We start from the raw sequence: 15357 nt of genomic DNA, 5'->3' as shown, positions 1-15357 counted from the left end.
AAGGAGATATGATTAGTTGAAGATCTAGACTCCTATCCACCTCCTTGTTAACTTAAAACTTAAAAATGCTGTATTTCGGCTCCTGAGTACTTTTTTTTTTCCAATGAAAAACTCTGGCACTGGCTAAAAAATTAGGAAATAATTCTGGCAGTCAATGTGTTAATGGTCCCACAGTCTTAATGGGTTAATGGTCTTAATGGTCCCACAGTCTTAATGGGTTAATGGTCTTAATGGTCCCACAGTCTTAATGGTCTTAATGGTCCCACAGCCCCGCGGCCCCCCGCTCCAACAAAGACCACCAGGTGGCCCCTCTGACGTCTTCGGCCCCCCCCACCCGGCCCCCCGTGAAGAGAGAGCCTCCGACAGAGAGACGGGTGACGGAGAAGCAGAAGGGTGGAGGTAGATGATCCTTATTATTAGGGATGCACCATTATATCAGCAACGTATCCAAATCGGCCGATATTGGCCGTTAAATGCCATATCGGTATCGAACCATCTCAAAATAAAACCAATTATTTTCACCCATATTGAATGTGAATAATAAAGTGTGAATAATAATGTGACCGCGAGCAGTCAGTCTGTCTCTGTCTCTTTAAGAGAGTCAGCTGTGGCCCCTCCCTCCCCCTCCCTCACACAGAGAGAGAGAGAGAGAGACAGACCGTATAGTAGCTTAACTCTCATACAGAACAGTCTGAAAGTGTATTTTGATTTTAATATCGTTCATCATAATAATGATGATGTGTGATTTTCATGGCTAGGAGGAGGAGTCCCCAGGAGGGAGGCGGGGTCATCTCTAGGAGGAGGAGGAGCAGTCCCAAGGAGGGAGGTGGGGTCATCGCTAGGAGGAGGAGTCCCGAGGAGGGAGGCGGGGTCATCGCTAGGAGGAGGAGGAGTCCCGAGGAGGGAGGCGGGGTTATCGGAACATCAACACATCAAGGACAAATCTAAATCCAAGTCTCCTTCGCCCATCATCCTCCCTCCTCCTCCTCCTCCTCCTAAAGGGAGGAGCAGTGACTTAAAGAAAGACCCTCGCCTCCTCCTCCTCCTCCGCAAGCGCCTCCCTGAGAAGACAGGCGGAGAGGAGGAGCAGAAGGAGAAGAAGAGATGCCCAGAGAGGTGTGTTAATGGGTGACAAGCAGAGAGCGGAGTGGGTGGGGCTTAGCAAAGGGTCCAATGGGTGACAAGCAGAGAGTGGAGTGGGTGGGGCTTAGCAAAGGGTCCAATGGGTGACAAGCAGAGAGTGGAGTGGGTGGGGCTTAGCAAAGGGTCCAATGGGTGACAAGCAGAGAGCGGAGTGGGTGGGGCTTAGCAAAGGGTCCAATGGGTGACAAGCAGAGAGCGGAGTGGGTGGGGCTTAGCAAAGGGTCCAATGGGTGACAAGCAGAGAGTGGAGTGGGTGGGGCTTAGCAAAGGGTCCAATGGGTGACAAGCAGAGAGTGGAGTGGGTGGGGCTTAGCAAAGGGTCCAATGGGTGACAAGCAGAGAGTGGAGTGGGTGGGGCTTAGCAAAGGGTCCAATGGGTGACAAGCAGAGAGTGGAGTGGGTGGGGCTTAGCAAAGGGTCCAATGGGTGACAAGCAGAGAGTGGAGTGGGTGGGGCTTAGCAAAGGGTCCAATGGGTGACAAGCAGAGAGTGGAGTGGGTGGGGCTTAGCAAAGGGTCCAATGTCAGAATGGTTTAAGAATCTTTCTCTTGTTAAATAGTGAAAATAGAAGCTTGTAGATCTGCTGTTTTTTATTTATTTTTTACGATCTTGAAAGTGTAAAATGTTTAAATATGTTCTTAATGATAATAATAATAATAAATGAGTACATTATTCATTTAGATTATTTGTTGTCTCTACTCTGTGTAATAGTGGTTTAGAAAGGGATCATTAGTATTATATATAATATATAATTAACCCTTTAATCACAGGAAGGAGAGGGAGAGAGAGGAGGCGTCAGGAGGCGGAGCCAAAAAGCTGGCCAACGGCTCGCTGGGGAAACACGAGCAGCGCGGCCAATCAGGGGAGAGGGGCGGAGAGTTGAAGACGGGCGGAGGAAACGCCCGGACCAATGCCCGCAAGCGCTCCCGCTCCCCGACCCCGCCCCCTTTCAACTCCTCCCCCAAGAGGAAGGAGCGGAGGAGGAGCCCCTCCCTCTCTCCTCCTCCTCTCTCCTCCTCCTCCCACAGTAAGCCAGGAGGAGGAGGAGGAGGAGCTAAACCCAGGAGGGCGGAGGAGCAGAGGAAGACCACGCCCCGTAAGAGAACCAAAGACTCCCCTCGTCTTCATCACTCCTCCTCTTCCTCCTCCGACACCAAGGAGCCTCCTCTTCACTCCAGGAGGAGCGCCTGGGAGGAGACCAAGCAGTAAGTTAGCTCCACCCATAGCTCCACCCATAGCTCCACCCATAGCTCCACCCATAGCTCCACCCAGCCTGGGAGGAGTCCAAGCAGTAAGTTAGCTCCACCCATAGCTCCACCCATAGCTCCACCCATAGGTCCACCCATAGCTCCACCCATAGGTCCACCCATAGCTCCACCCATAGCTCCACCCATAGCTCCACCCATAGCTCCACCCATAGCTCCACCCAGCCTGGGAGGAGACCAAGCAGTAAGTTAGGTCCACCCATAGCTCCACCCATAGCTCCACCCATAGCTCCACCCATAGCTCCACCCATAGCTCCACCCAGCCTGGGAGGAGACCAAGCAGTAAGTTAGCTCCACCCATAGCTCCACCCATAGCTCCACCCATAGCTCCACCCATAGCTCCACCCAGCCTGGGAGGAGACCAAGCAGTAAGTTAGGTCCACCCATAGCTCCACCCATAGGTCCACCCATAGCTCCACCCATAGCTCCACCCAGCCTGGGAGGAGACCAAGCAGTAAGTTAGGTCCACCCATAGCTCCACCCATAGCTCCACCCATAGCTCCACCCAGCCTGGGAGGAGACCAAGCAGTAAGTTAGCTCCACCCATAGCTCCACCCATAGCTCCACCCAGCCTGGGAGGAGACCAAGCAGTAAGTTAGCTCCACCCATAGCTCCACCCATAGCTCCACCCAGCCTGGGAGGAGACCAAGCAGTAAGATAGGTCCACCCATAGCTCCACCCATAGCTCCACCCATAGCTCCACCCATAGCTCCACCCAGCCTGGGAGGAGACCAAGCAGTAAGTTAGCTCCACCCATAGCTCCACCCATAGCTCCACCCAGCCTGGGAGGAGACCAAGCAGTAAGTTAGCTCCACCCATAGCTCCACCCATAGCTCCACCCAGCCTGGGAGGAGACCAAGCAGTAAGTTAGCTCCACCCATAGCTCCACCCATAGCTCCACCCATAGCTCCACCCAGCCTGGGAGGAGACAAGCAGTAAGATAGGTCCACCCATAGCTCCACCCATAGCTCCACCCATAGCTCCACCCATGACATGATGCCTGGGCTGTCGGAATAGCAGATCCAACACGTCTCTTATGATCTGACTAGAATAGTGTTAATGTTTGTGTTATTTATACATATGGTTGTTGTCATATCTCATTAGTAGTGTTAATGTAGTGTTAATGTGTTGTAGTGTTAATGTAGTGTTAATGTTTGTATTATTTATACATATGGTTGTTGTCATATCTCATTGTTGTAAATAGCCGTTATTTTCAATACTTTAAATAGTTTTTAAAATGATAAAGGAAGGTTTTGGGCATCGATGTTCTATGTCTGTGTTTTGTATCATTTCTGTCACTTTGTCTGTGATGATATTTCATGTCTCTCTCTCTCTCTCTCTCTCTGATCTGTCAGCCTGAAGCAGTCAGAGGAGGCTCATGGGAAATGCGGTCCTCAGAGACACCTCCTCCAGAAGTCCTACAGCACCCCCCCTCCGGCCCGCCCCGCCCCCCCCAGGATCCCCAAACACAGGCTGAGTGTCGACGCTAACCTGCAGATCCCAGACGTCCTCAACTCCGCTAGCAAGAGAGACCTGCTGAGACGGGTACACACACACACACACACACACACACACACACACACACCACATACAAGAGCTCTAAAAGCAGACACATTGTATCTGTTGTAAAAGCAGACACATTGTATCTGTTGTAAAAGCAGACACATTGTATCTGTTGTAAAAGCAGACACATTGTATCTGTTGTAAAAGCAGACACATTGTATCTGTTGTAAAAGCAGACACATAGTATCTGTTGTAAAAGCAGACACATAGTATCTGTTGTAAAAGCAGACACATTGTATCTGTTGTAAAAGCAGACACATTGTATCTGTTGTAAAAGCAGACACATTGTATCTGTTGTAAAAGCAGACACATTGTATCTGTTGTAAAAGCAGACACATTGTATCTGTTGTAAAAGCAGACACATTGTATCTGTTGTAAAAGCAGACACATTGTATCTGTTGTAAAAGCAGACACATTGTATCTGTTGTAAAAGCAGACACATTGTATCTGTTGTAAAAGCAGACACATTGTATCTGTTGTAAAAGCAGACACATTGTATCTGTTGTAAAAGCAGACACATTGTATCTGTTGTAAAAGCAGACACATTGTATCTGTTGTAAAAGCAGACACATTGTATCTGTTGTAAAAGCAGACACATTGTATCTGTTGTAAAAGCAGACACATTGTATCTGTTGTAAAAGCAGACACATTGTATCTGTTGTAAAAGCAGACACATTGTATCTGTTGTAAAAGCAGACACATTGTATCTGTTGTAAAAGCAGACACATTGTATCTGTTGTAAAAGCAGACACATTGTATCTGTTGTAAAAGCAGACACATTGTATCTGTTGTAAAAGCAGACACATTGTATCTTGTATTGTATTGTATCTGTATCAGAAGGCACCGGAAATCCTGGCCCATCCACTTGCATTGAGTTGCTCACCCAGCACATGGGGTTGTGAAATGTGATGGGCGTGGCCTCTGTGACAAGTTATGTGTCATGGAGTTTTGAGTCACCTCCGTGCGCAGTCCCGTACGCAAGCTCGTGAGTCGAGCCCATTGGTCGATTTTTCGGCCGTTTTCGCTCGTTGGTGACAGTGGTCCCAGGCCGTTTTAACCTGCAGTACCTATGAATGGCCAGCATGTCCAATGCACTTCAATGCAACATCTGGGTTCTGAGGGCTTGGTTTCCGCGGGCAGGCGTATCTATCAGATAAATGTGTTGTATAGGGTTAGGGTTAGGGCGGGCATATCTATCAGATAAATGTGTTGTATAGGGTTAGGGCGGGCATATCTATCAGATAAATGTGTTGTATAGGGTTAGGGCGGGCGTATCTATCAGATAAATGTGTTGTATAGGGTTAGGGCGGGCGTATCTATCAGATAAATGTGTTGTATAGGGTTAGGGCGGGCGTATCTATCAGATAAATGTGTTGTATAGGGTTAGGGCGGGCGTATCTATCAGATAAATGGGCGTATCTATCAGATAAAGGGGCGTATCTATCAGATAAATGGGCGTATCTATCAGATAAATGGGCGTATCTATCAGATAAATGGGCGTATCTATCAGATAAATGGGCGTATCTATCAGATAAATGGGCATATCTATCAGATAAAGGGGCGTATCTATCAGATAAATGGGCGTATCTATCAGATAAATGGGCGTATCTATCAGATAAATGGGCGTATCTATCAGATAAATGGGCGTATCTATCAGATAAATGGGCGTATCTATCAGATAAAGGGGCGTATCTATCAGATAAAGGGGCGTATCTATCAGATAAATGGGCGTATCTATCAGATAAAGGGGCGTATCTATCAGATAAATGGGCGTATCTATCAGATAAATGGGCGTATCTATCAGATAAATGGGCGTATCTATCAGATAAATGGGCGTATCTATCAGATAAAGGGGCGTATCTATCAGATAAAGGGGCGTATCTATCAGATAAAGGGGCGTATCTATCAGATAAAGGGGCGTATCTATCAGATAAAGGGGCGTATCTATCAGATAAATGGGCGTATCTATCAGATAAATGGGCGTATCTATCAGATAAAGGGGCGTATCTATCAGATAAATGGGCGTATCTATCAGATTAATGGGCGTATCTATCAGATTAATGGGCGTATCTATCAGATTAATGGGCGTATCTATCTGATAAAGGGGCGTATCTATCAGATTAATGGGCGTATCTATCAGATTAATGGGCGTATCTATCAGATTAATGGGCGTATCTATCAGATTAATGGGCGTATCTATCAGATAAATGGGCGTATCTATCAGATAAAGGGGCGTATCTATCAGATTAATGGGCGTATCTATCAGATTAATGTGTTGTATGAATGAATACAATTGAAATGGAACTGTTTGAGGCCAGTATGAATGACTCATGTAATGAATTAAAGGTATAATACGTAATGTTTTCAGGCCAGTAAACGCCTGGAGAGCGGGGAGATCTCTCAGGAGGACTTCCTGAACGTGGCCCATCAGATCAAGCAGCTCTTCCAATACCGCGAGGAGAAGAAGATGGCCCCGCCCACCTCCTCGCAGTCTCCGCCCCCCGGCAGCCCCGCCCCCCACCAGGCCGACGCCCAGATGCTGTACTACCAGCACAAGTCCAAGCTGAGGAGGACGCAGGTGGCCCACCGCTCCTCCGCCGGGGAGGAGGAGCCTGAGGAGGAGGAGGAGGAGGAGCCAGAGGAGGGGGCGGAGCTGGAGGAGAGAGGGAAACGCCCCTCGCCGCACCCGGCTGCTCGATCGTCCAGAGAGAGAGACAGAACAGGTTTGTTGTTGAAATGATTGAAACATTTTAGTTTAAAGGATCCCTGACTAATATGATTATAATGAATAACATTAATTATGACTATAGGATTATAATGAATAACATTAATTATGACTATAGGATTATAATTATAATGAATAACATTAATTATGACTATAGGATTATAATTATAATGAACTCTTTCACTGCCAGATTAAATGCATAAATGAATCGCCCACTGCCGGCGATGTTTGGTTTGTCTTCCCTTTAGTTTACCTTTAGTTTACCTTTAGTTTACCTTTAGTTTACCTTTAGTTTACCTTTTGTTTACCTTTTGAACTGTTTGAACTGTTTGAACTGTTTCCACTGTTTGAACTGTTTCCACTAGTCACAGAATATTTATCTCCAGATTGATGGATCTGACGGTTTGTGAACACAGAGGGTTTCACTGTGTTTCAGTCAATAAGGAGACTATATTATATACCTGTGTGTGTGTGTGTGTGTGTGTGTGTGTGTGTGTGTGTAGGAGAGAGGAGCAGTAAGGAGAGAGAGGAGCAGCAGACTCCTATGATCGAGGAGTACAACCACGGAAAGGACTTCCCGTCTCGTAAAGCCCTGCAGGGCCTTCGCTTCAGACGGAAGGCCGACCTACGAGACACTGGTGAGTCTGTCTGTCTGTCTAGACTGTCTGTCTGTCTGTCTGTCTCTGTCTCTGTCTCTGTCTGTGTCTGTGTCTGTCTGGCAGTCAGACACTGGTGACTTTAACTATCATATCTATCATAATTGTATATATTCATATATTATATATATTTATATATATATATATATTGTATAGATTATATATTGTATATATTTATATATATATTGTATATATTTATATATTATATATTGTATATATTTATAGTATATATTGTTTATATTTATAATATATATTGTATATATTTATAATATATTGTATATATTTATAATATATATTATATATTTATATATATATTGTATATATTTATATATTATATATTGTATATATTTATAGTATATATTGTATATATTTATAGTATATATAGTATATATTTATATATATATTGTATATATTTATATATTATATATTGTATATATTTATAGTATATATTGTATATATTTATAGTATATATTGTATATATTTATAGTATATATTGTATATATTTATTTATATATTGTATATATTTATATATATATTGTATATATTTATAGTATATATTGTATATATTTATAGTATATATAGTATATATTTATATATATATTGTACATATTTATAGTATATATTGTGTATATTTATATATATATTGTTCTCCTCCTAGCGGAGAGGGAGTGGACGTCTCCTCTGTCAGAGCGCCAGCGCTACGAGGAGCGAGGAGGAGGAGGAGGAGGAGGAGGAGGAGGAGGAGACGTTCCCACGAGGAGCGGCTACGACGCTCCCAGGAGGTTACCGCCCCCCCAGCACGCCCCTCCCCCTCCTCCTCCCCCTCCCCCCAGGAAGTGCCCCAGCCCCGCCCCCTCCGGCCTCGCCCCCTCCGGCCCCGCCCCCTCCGGCCCCGCCCTGGCGTTCGAGCGGGAGCGGCTGTCTCCTCTGCAGACGGACTCGGCCGGCGGTTCGAGTCCCGCTCCGCGCTTTGAGAGTCCAAACAGTCAGCACTCTGACGACCTGGACCTTCCTCCTCCTCCTCATCATCACCCCGCCCCCCCGCGCTCCATCCTCAAGGTGCGCTCCTCCCCCCCGCCCGTCCCCCACACGCCCCTCCCCCCTCAGTCCTCTTCCTCCTCCTCTTCCTCGCGCTACCCGCCCCGCCCCCCCCAGCGCTACAACGACAACGAGGGCGGTCACTATGACAACGGGCCACACCCCCCTCAGCAAGGAGGAGGAGGAGGGAGGTTCGAAGGAGGACCTCCCATCCCCCCCCACCACGGGCCAATGAGAAGCTTCGACGGACCACCCCACCCTCGCTTTGACGCTCCCATTGGACAGCAGCAGCCCCATCGGTTTGACGAGCACTTTGACGGGCCAATGAGGCGCTTCGATGGTCCTGGGCCGCAGGGCTTCCAGCAGCAGCACCGCCCCCCCATGCAGCGCTTTGACGGACCCGCCCACATGGGGCCTGGACCAATCAGGTTCGACGGACCCGGTCAGCCTGGACCAATCCGGTTCGACGGACCGGGTCAGCCTGGACCAATGAGGTTTGATGGGCCCAATCAGCCTGGACCAATGAGGTTTGATGGGCCGGCTCAGCCTGGACCAATGAGGTTTGATGGGCCGGCTCAGCCTGGACCAATGAGGTTTGATGGGCCCAATCAGCCTGGACCAATGAGGTTTGATGGGCCCAATCAGCCTGGACCAATCAGGTTTGATGGACCAGGTCAGCCTGGACAAATCAGGTTTGATGGGCCGGCTCAGCCTGGACAAATCAGGTTTGATGGGCCGGCTCAGCCTGGACTGAGGTTCGACATGTCCAACCATCCACACCAGGTAGGACCCTTAACCCTTAACTAACCCTTAACCCTTAACTAACCCTTAACCCTTAACTCTTTTACTGCCATGGACGCGTTTTCCAGTCAATTGGTACTTGGTACACAGTATATGTGTGTATATGTCACAGTACGATTGGAGAACCAGTACGATTGAAGACAGAGCGTTCGTTTTTAGGCACGGGCGGGGCTTTTCGAGACAGGGTTTATTAGCGAGGCTCGCGAGGAGGAGGAGGAGGACGCGGCGCTGCGAGGCGGGGGTTTATTACGCGAGGCTCGCGAGGAGGAGGTTCCTCCTCCTCCTCGCGAGCCTCGGGTAATAAACCGTCCTCCTTCTCGTCCTCCGAGGAGGAGAAGGAGAACGCGGAGAGGCGGGGTTTTGATGCGCCGACACGGACCTGTCTTTTGTTGTTCCCCCCCACATAGCAACCAGGAAGCTACGCTAGGGGAATGCTGAACACGCGTGCACACGCACACGCTTGTCCATGACGGAGGCGCGCCGACTTAGTAGAGCTTGAGGCCGAGGAAGTGCGCCCTCGCGCCTCCAGGCGCGAGGGCGCACGCTGACCGGCCGATGCTCTACTAGTCGACTCAGCGCCGTTTGAGTTGTAAACCGATAGGGACAGAATAGTTCTTTTCGTGTGTGTGTGTGTGTGTGTGTGTGTGTCAGGGAGAAAGTAAAACAAAAGCCAGAACACAATAAAAGTATCTTAACAGTCCTGCTTTCAATAAACCAAAAAAAGCATGAGCGCGTGTGTGTGTGTGGTCGTGGCCATATATGTTTGTGCACAAGCCTGGCTTGTGGCTCCCTCTAGTGTTGCTTCTACAGAATTGCTGGGTGGGTGGTAAAAACGAGCGAGCCTTCTTCAATCGTACTGGTTCTCCAATCATACTGTAACATATATATATATATATATATATATATATATGTGTGTGTGTGTGTATATGTAAGTATATACACAGATACATACGCATCAAATCATGTCAGACTTACAACACACTCGTTTTACGCACTGAAAACTGCTCAAACAATATCAAACTGTCATGATTGTAGCTGAAAACTAAACTACTCTTTAGGATTATTGTTTAAAGGAACATGGATGTTTTTGCAAAAGGATTATATTTATTTCTTGTCCGTCAGAGCGTGAGGTCACAGTGAGGTCACAGAGAGGTCACAGTGAGGTCACAGTGAGGTCACAGTGAGGTCACAGCTTCTCTCTTATTTCAATGATTGAATGATAAACTTTGAAGTCGTTTGCTGGATATTAAGACTCATAATCTGGGGATTTTTTTTCTGTATTTCGTCACATTTATTAACTAGATGCGGCTGTTGATAAAACGTCAGGTTATTTAGCTGTTTGTTACTGTTTGATCTGAACAGATGAGCTGCCATTGACAACCCATGAGATGATGCTAAGCACTTCTTTGTGTTATATCTCTACTAATCTGAGTTCCCAGAAGTTTTCGCCAGCTCTGGCGAAGAACTTCTGGGCCAGAGCCCTGGTATTTGTGGGCGGGATGTAGCTTACGCTCAGAATCTGAGCGGACACGCCTCTTACCGGTCTGAGAGCTGTGCAACTCGTCTAAAAAGTCAGACGAGAGGCAAACAGCAGTACACAACAATGGCGGCCCGTCGATTCTATTTAGATGCAACACCCACTGCATGTGGATCCCGCCCCCTTTTCTTCATTGGCTGTTGATTTGAATCACAACGCAGTGGCCGCGCCCCTGCTGTCCAAGCTCCGACGCAATGCCTCCCAGACTATATCTCTACTGGTTAGTTCTAGTAGAATGTGTTATATCTGGTTAGTTCTAGTAGAGGCAGTTCAAACGCTCATGATATAATAATGATGATAATTACTGTCTCTAATATGTATCTAATATGTATCTAATATGTATCTAATATGTATCTAATATGTATATAATATGTATATAATAATGATGATAATTACTGTCTCTAATATCCTCTTGGTTTTGTTCAGCCCTTCCATCAGCCAATGGCCATGCACTTTGAACAAGCTCCGCCCAGATACCCTGGACCCCCCCACTCCTTACACCCCCCCATGAGGCCCATGGGGGGGCCCATGGGGGGGCCCGGACCGGGTCCCTTCAGCTCCATGCCCGGACACCAGTACCCAGCCGGTCCCCTGGGACCTTTCTCTGGACAGACTGGACCCCCTGGTTTCTACAACCAGGGACCCCCTCAACAGGTCTGTGTGTCTGTCTGTGTGTCTGTGTGTCTGTCTGTGTCTGTGTGTGTCTGTCTGTCTGTGTGTCTGTCTGTCTGTCTAACATGATTATAACATGTATTTCAGGTGAACATGTATTATAACATGTGTATGTGTTATAACATGTTTATATGTATTATAACATGATTATAACATGTATTTCAGGTGAACATGGTACCAAACATGACCCAGACCTTCCTGCCTCAAAACACCCAGCCTTTCACCCAGACAGGTAATTATTGTTAGTATTAATTTTATTATAATAATCTCCGGCAGCGTTGGCCTGATCTCAGTGAAACTGCACACACACTCCCTGGATACCAGAGCAGAACCTCTGATTGGCCTGTTCTCAGAGCAGAACCTCTGATTGGCCTGTTCTCAGAGCAGAACCTCTGATTGGCCTGTTCTCAGAGCAGAACCTCTGATTGGCCTGTTCTCAGAGCAGAACCTCTGATTGGCCTGTTCTCAGAGCAGAACCTCTGATTGGCCTGTTCTCAGAGCAGAACCTCTGATTGGCCTGTTCTCAGAGCAGAACCTCTGATTGGCCTGTTCTCAGACCGTGCAATAGAGCAAGTGAAGCTGGTGTTCCATTATGCAGATTACACATTACTTAGTGTCAGTGGGGGGGGGGGGGGGCGGGGGGCAGTTTTACTGCTTGGAACATCAACACCAACTCAACTCAAAGTTGTAATTATTGTTGTATTTATATAACTGGTTTTAACTGGTTAGGTCTGGTATATAACTGGTTTTAACTGGTTAGGTCTGGTATATAACTGGTTTTAACTGGTTAGGTCTGGTATATAACTGGTTTTAACTGGTTAGGTCTGGTATAGAACTGGTTTTAACTGGTTAGGTCTGGTATATAACTGGTTTTAACTGGTTAGGTCTGGTATAGAACTGGTTTTAACTGGTTAAGTTCTATATATAACTAGTATTTTACCTGCTGTGTTGCAGCGGCGCCCCCTCTGGCTGCAGACAGTCACTTCGGTCAGATGGACGTGAATGAGCTGCTCACTAAACTGATCTCTACTGGAATCATCCCTGCTGCCACGCCCCCAACACACACCCATGGATCTACTGGTTAGACACACACACACACACACACACACACACACACACACACACACACACACACACACACACACACACACACACACACACACACACACACACACACACACACCCTTAAGCACAGAGGAGGTAAACACTGACATAAGTGTTAGAGAGGATTCATTCAAATAAAATATATTAAACAAAATATATTTAAGTCTATATATAAGTAAGTCATATATATTTAAGTATTTATATAAGTAAGTAATATATATATATATTTAAGTATTTATATAAGTAATATATATATTTAAGTATATATATATGTAATATATATATTTAAGTATATAAGTAAGTCATATATATATATATTTATATATATATTTAAGTATATATAAGTAATATATATATATATATATTTATATAAGTAAGTCATATATATTTAAGTATTTATATAAGTAAGTAATATATATATATATTTAAGTATTTATATAAGTAATATATATATTTAAGTATATATAAGTAATATATATATATATATATTTATATAAGTAAGTCATATATATTTAAGTATTTATATAAGTAAGTAATATATATATATTTAAGTATTTATATAAGTAATATATATATATTTAAGTATTTATATAAGTAAGTAATATATATATATATTTAAGTATTTATATAAGTAATATATATATATTTAAGTATTTATCTCTGACAAATAATCCTTCATCCTATTTGTATTTAATAATGACCTGACCTTTGACCTTTGTGTTGTAGAACCTTCCCCATCAGCTCCAGTGGAGGAGGAGGAAGAGGAGGAGGAGGAGGAAGATGAGAACGTCCCTGACATCACTTCCTTTAACATGGAGGAGCTGAAACAGTCAGTAATGTTTCATTAACCCTTTAACATGGAGTTATGTTTCCATACTGTCCTTTTCATTTAGAACGGCCCGGGGGCCACATGAGGCCCCCACCTTCACTTAATGAGGCCCCCACCTTCACTTAATGTGGCCCCCACCTTCACTTAATGAGGCCCCACCTTCACTTAATGAGGCCCCCACCTTCACTTAATGTGGCCCCCACCTTCACTTAATGAGGCCCCCACCTTCACTTAATGAGGCCCCCACCTTCACTTAATGAGGCCCCCACCTTCACTTAATGAGGCCCCCACCTTCACTTAATGCAGCCCCCACCTTCACTTAATGTGGCCCCCACCTTCACTTAATGAGGCCCCCACCTTCACTTAATGAGGCCCCCACCTTCACTTAATGAGGCCCCCACCTTCACTTAATGAGGCCCCCACCTTCACTTAATGAGGCCCCACCTTCACTTAATGAGGCCCCCACCTTCACTTAATGAGGCCCCCACCTTCACTTAATGAGGCCCCACCTTCACTTAATGAGGCCCCCACCTTCACTTAATGAGGCCCCCACCTTCACTTAATGTGGCCCCCACCTTCACTTAATGAGGCCCCCACCTTCACTTAATGAGGCCCCCACCTTCACTTAATGAGGCCCCCACCTTCACTTAATGAGGCCCCCACCTTCACTTAATGAGGCCCCCACCTTCACTTAATGCAGCCCCCACCTTCACTTAACACATCGACCGCCAGAGGCTAATCTCATAATGTACTCACCAGTGCCAAGGTGTTTTTGTTGTTTTTTTGTTTTTTTCATGTCGCCATAGATCTTGTTAAAATCCTTAAGATTGAGCCGTACACAGTCTGTTTACATCCGCGAGATCTCCCTGTATCTCCCAGTGAAGATCGCGTGTCAAACGGGGCATCCATGTTTGAGTTAGAGCGGATTACGTTAAACAGTGAAATGCGAGGAGAAAAAACTACAGGAAGAGAATTGAGTTTCAGTTTCGTCTGTAGAATGGGAGCGGACGTGATCGTCAAAACCGGATCCCAAATAATTCCGTTTCCGGTCATCAAACCGGAAACGGAAGTGGATCAAAAAAATTCCGAAAGTGAACCCGGAAGTGAATAGCGCGAAAAGACCGTGGACCGTAGGGCTACGGTCTCGGCGCTTAACAGTTGGATTTAACGGACCGTAGGACTACGTTCTTGGCGGTTAATGTGTTAATGACTCACTTTAATGACTTCAGTCTATTTTAGTAGCTTCATGACTAGTATTAACATTCTATGGTCTTTTTTATGTCCAATGTTTGTGTATTTAAGTTCATAAAGTTAACATAAGTATAACTACATGCATTTGAAATTAAATAAAAATGTTTCTTTTCAGGATTCCAATTCAAAAATAGCAAAAATAGCAGATCTACAAGCTCAAAACACGACGCAGTGCGACGCGTTTTGAGCTTGTAGATCTGCTATTTTTGCTACTTTTGTGTGACATAGAATGGCCTGTGGCTCTACATCATCAAAGTTGCATCATCCCTGTTTTAGATTGTCCTCACATGTATAGTAACACAAACCTGTGTGTGTGTGTGTGTGTGTGTGTGTGCAGGCGGTATGAGTCAGTAGTGTGTAAGCTGTACACAGGCATCCAGTGTTATTCCTGTGGGATGCGCTTCACAGCGTCTCAGACAGACGTCTACGCTGATCATCTGGACTGGCATTACAGACACAACCGCTCTGAGAAGGACGTCAGCCGCAAGGTTACACACCGCCGCTGGTACTACAGTCTGACGGTACGCACGCGCGCACACACACACACACACACACACACACACACACACACACACACACACACACACACACACACACACACACACACACACCGCCGCTGGTACTACAGTATGACTATATATAGTATATGTGTGAGTGAGTGGATTGAGTTCGAGGAGGTGGCTGACCTGGAGGAATGAACACATTAACATAATGTTAATTATGTCATTAACATAATGTGTGTGTGTGTGTGTGTGTGTGTGTGTGTGTAGGAC

The 15357-nt window shown here is 45.7% G+C and overlaps 1 protein-coding gene across 5 annotated transcripts in view; it reads left to right on the top strand.

Annotated features, from left to right (window-relative positions):
• The window catches only part of pcf11 (PCF11 cleavage and polyadenylation factor subunit), a 33931-nt gene that overhangs the window by 13076 nt on the left and 5498 nt on the right, over positions 1-15357 (top strand). The window contains exons 6-19 of one of the 5 annotated variants that reach the window (XM_080434615.1): positions 269-399; positions 759-1116; positions 1914-2348; positions 3764-3953; positions 6340-6694; positions 7200-7334; positions 8011-9016; positions 9116-9173; positions 11155-11382; positions 11566-11632; positions 12355-12480; positions 13231-13333; positions 14922-15105; positions 15355-15357. The exon at positions 15355-15357 is cut by the window's right edge and continues 156 nt beyond it. In XM_080434615.1, the coding sequence (XP_080290741.1) occupies positions 269-399; positions 759-1116; positions 1914-2348; positions 3764-3953; positions 6340-6694; positions 7200-7334; positions 8011-9016; positions 9116-9173; positions 11155-11382; positions 11566-11632; positions 12355-12480; positions 13231-13333; positions 14922-15105; positions 15355-15357 (3379 nt within the window). Of the gene's footprint in view, positions 1-268; positions 400-758; positions 1117-1913; positions 2349-3763; positions 3954-6339; positions 6695-7199; positions 7335-8010; positions 9174-11154; positions 11383-11565; positions 11633-12354; positions 12481-13230; positions 13334-14921; positions 15106-15354 lie in introns of all 5 variants that reach the window. The other 4 variants (XM_080434613.1, XM_080434614.1, XM_080434612.1 and 1 more) reach the window with 4 other exon arrangements.

The sequence above is a fragment of the Gymnoscopelus braueri genome, assembly GCF_963280865.1.
Source record: "Gymnoscopelus braueri genome assembly, chromosome: 8".
NCBI classification, from domain to species: domain Eukaryota; kingdom Metazoa; phylum Chordata; class Actinopteri; order Myctophiformes; family Myctophidae; genus Gymnoscopelus; species Gymnoscopelus braueri.
Note: the sequence above shows the minus strand (reverse complement) of the source record. Positions and strands in the feature narration are given on the sequence as shown.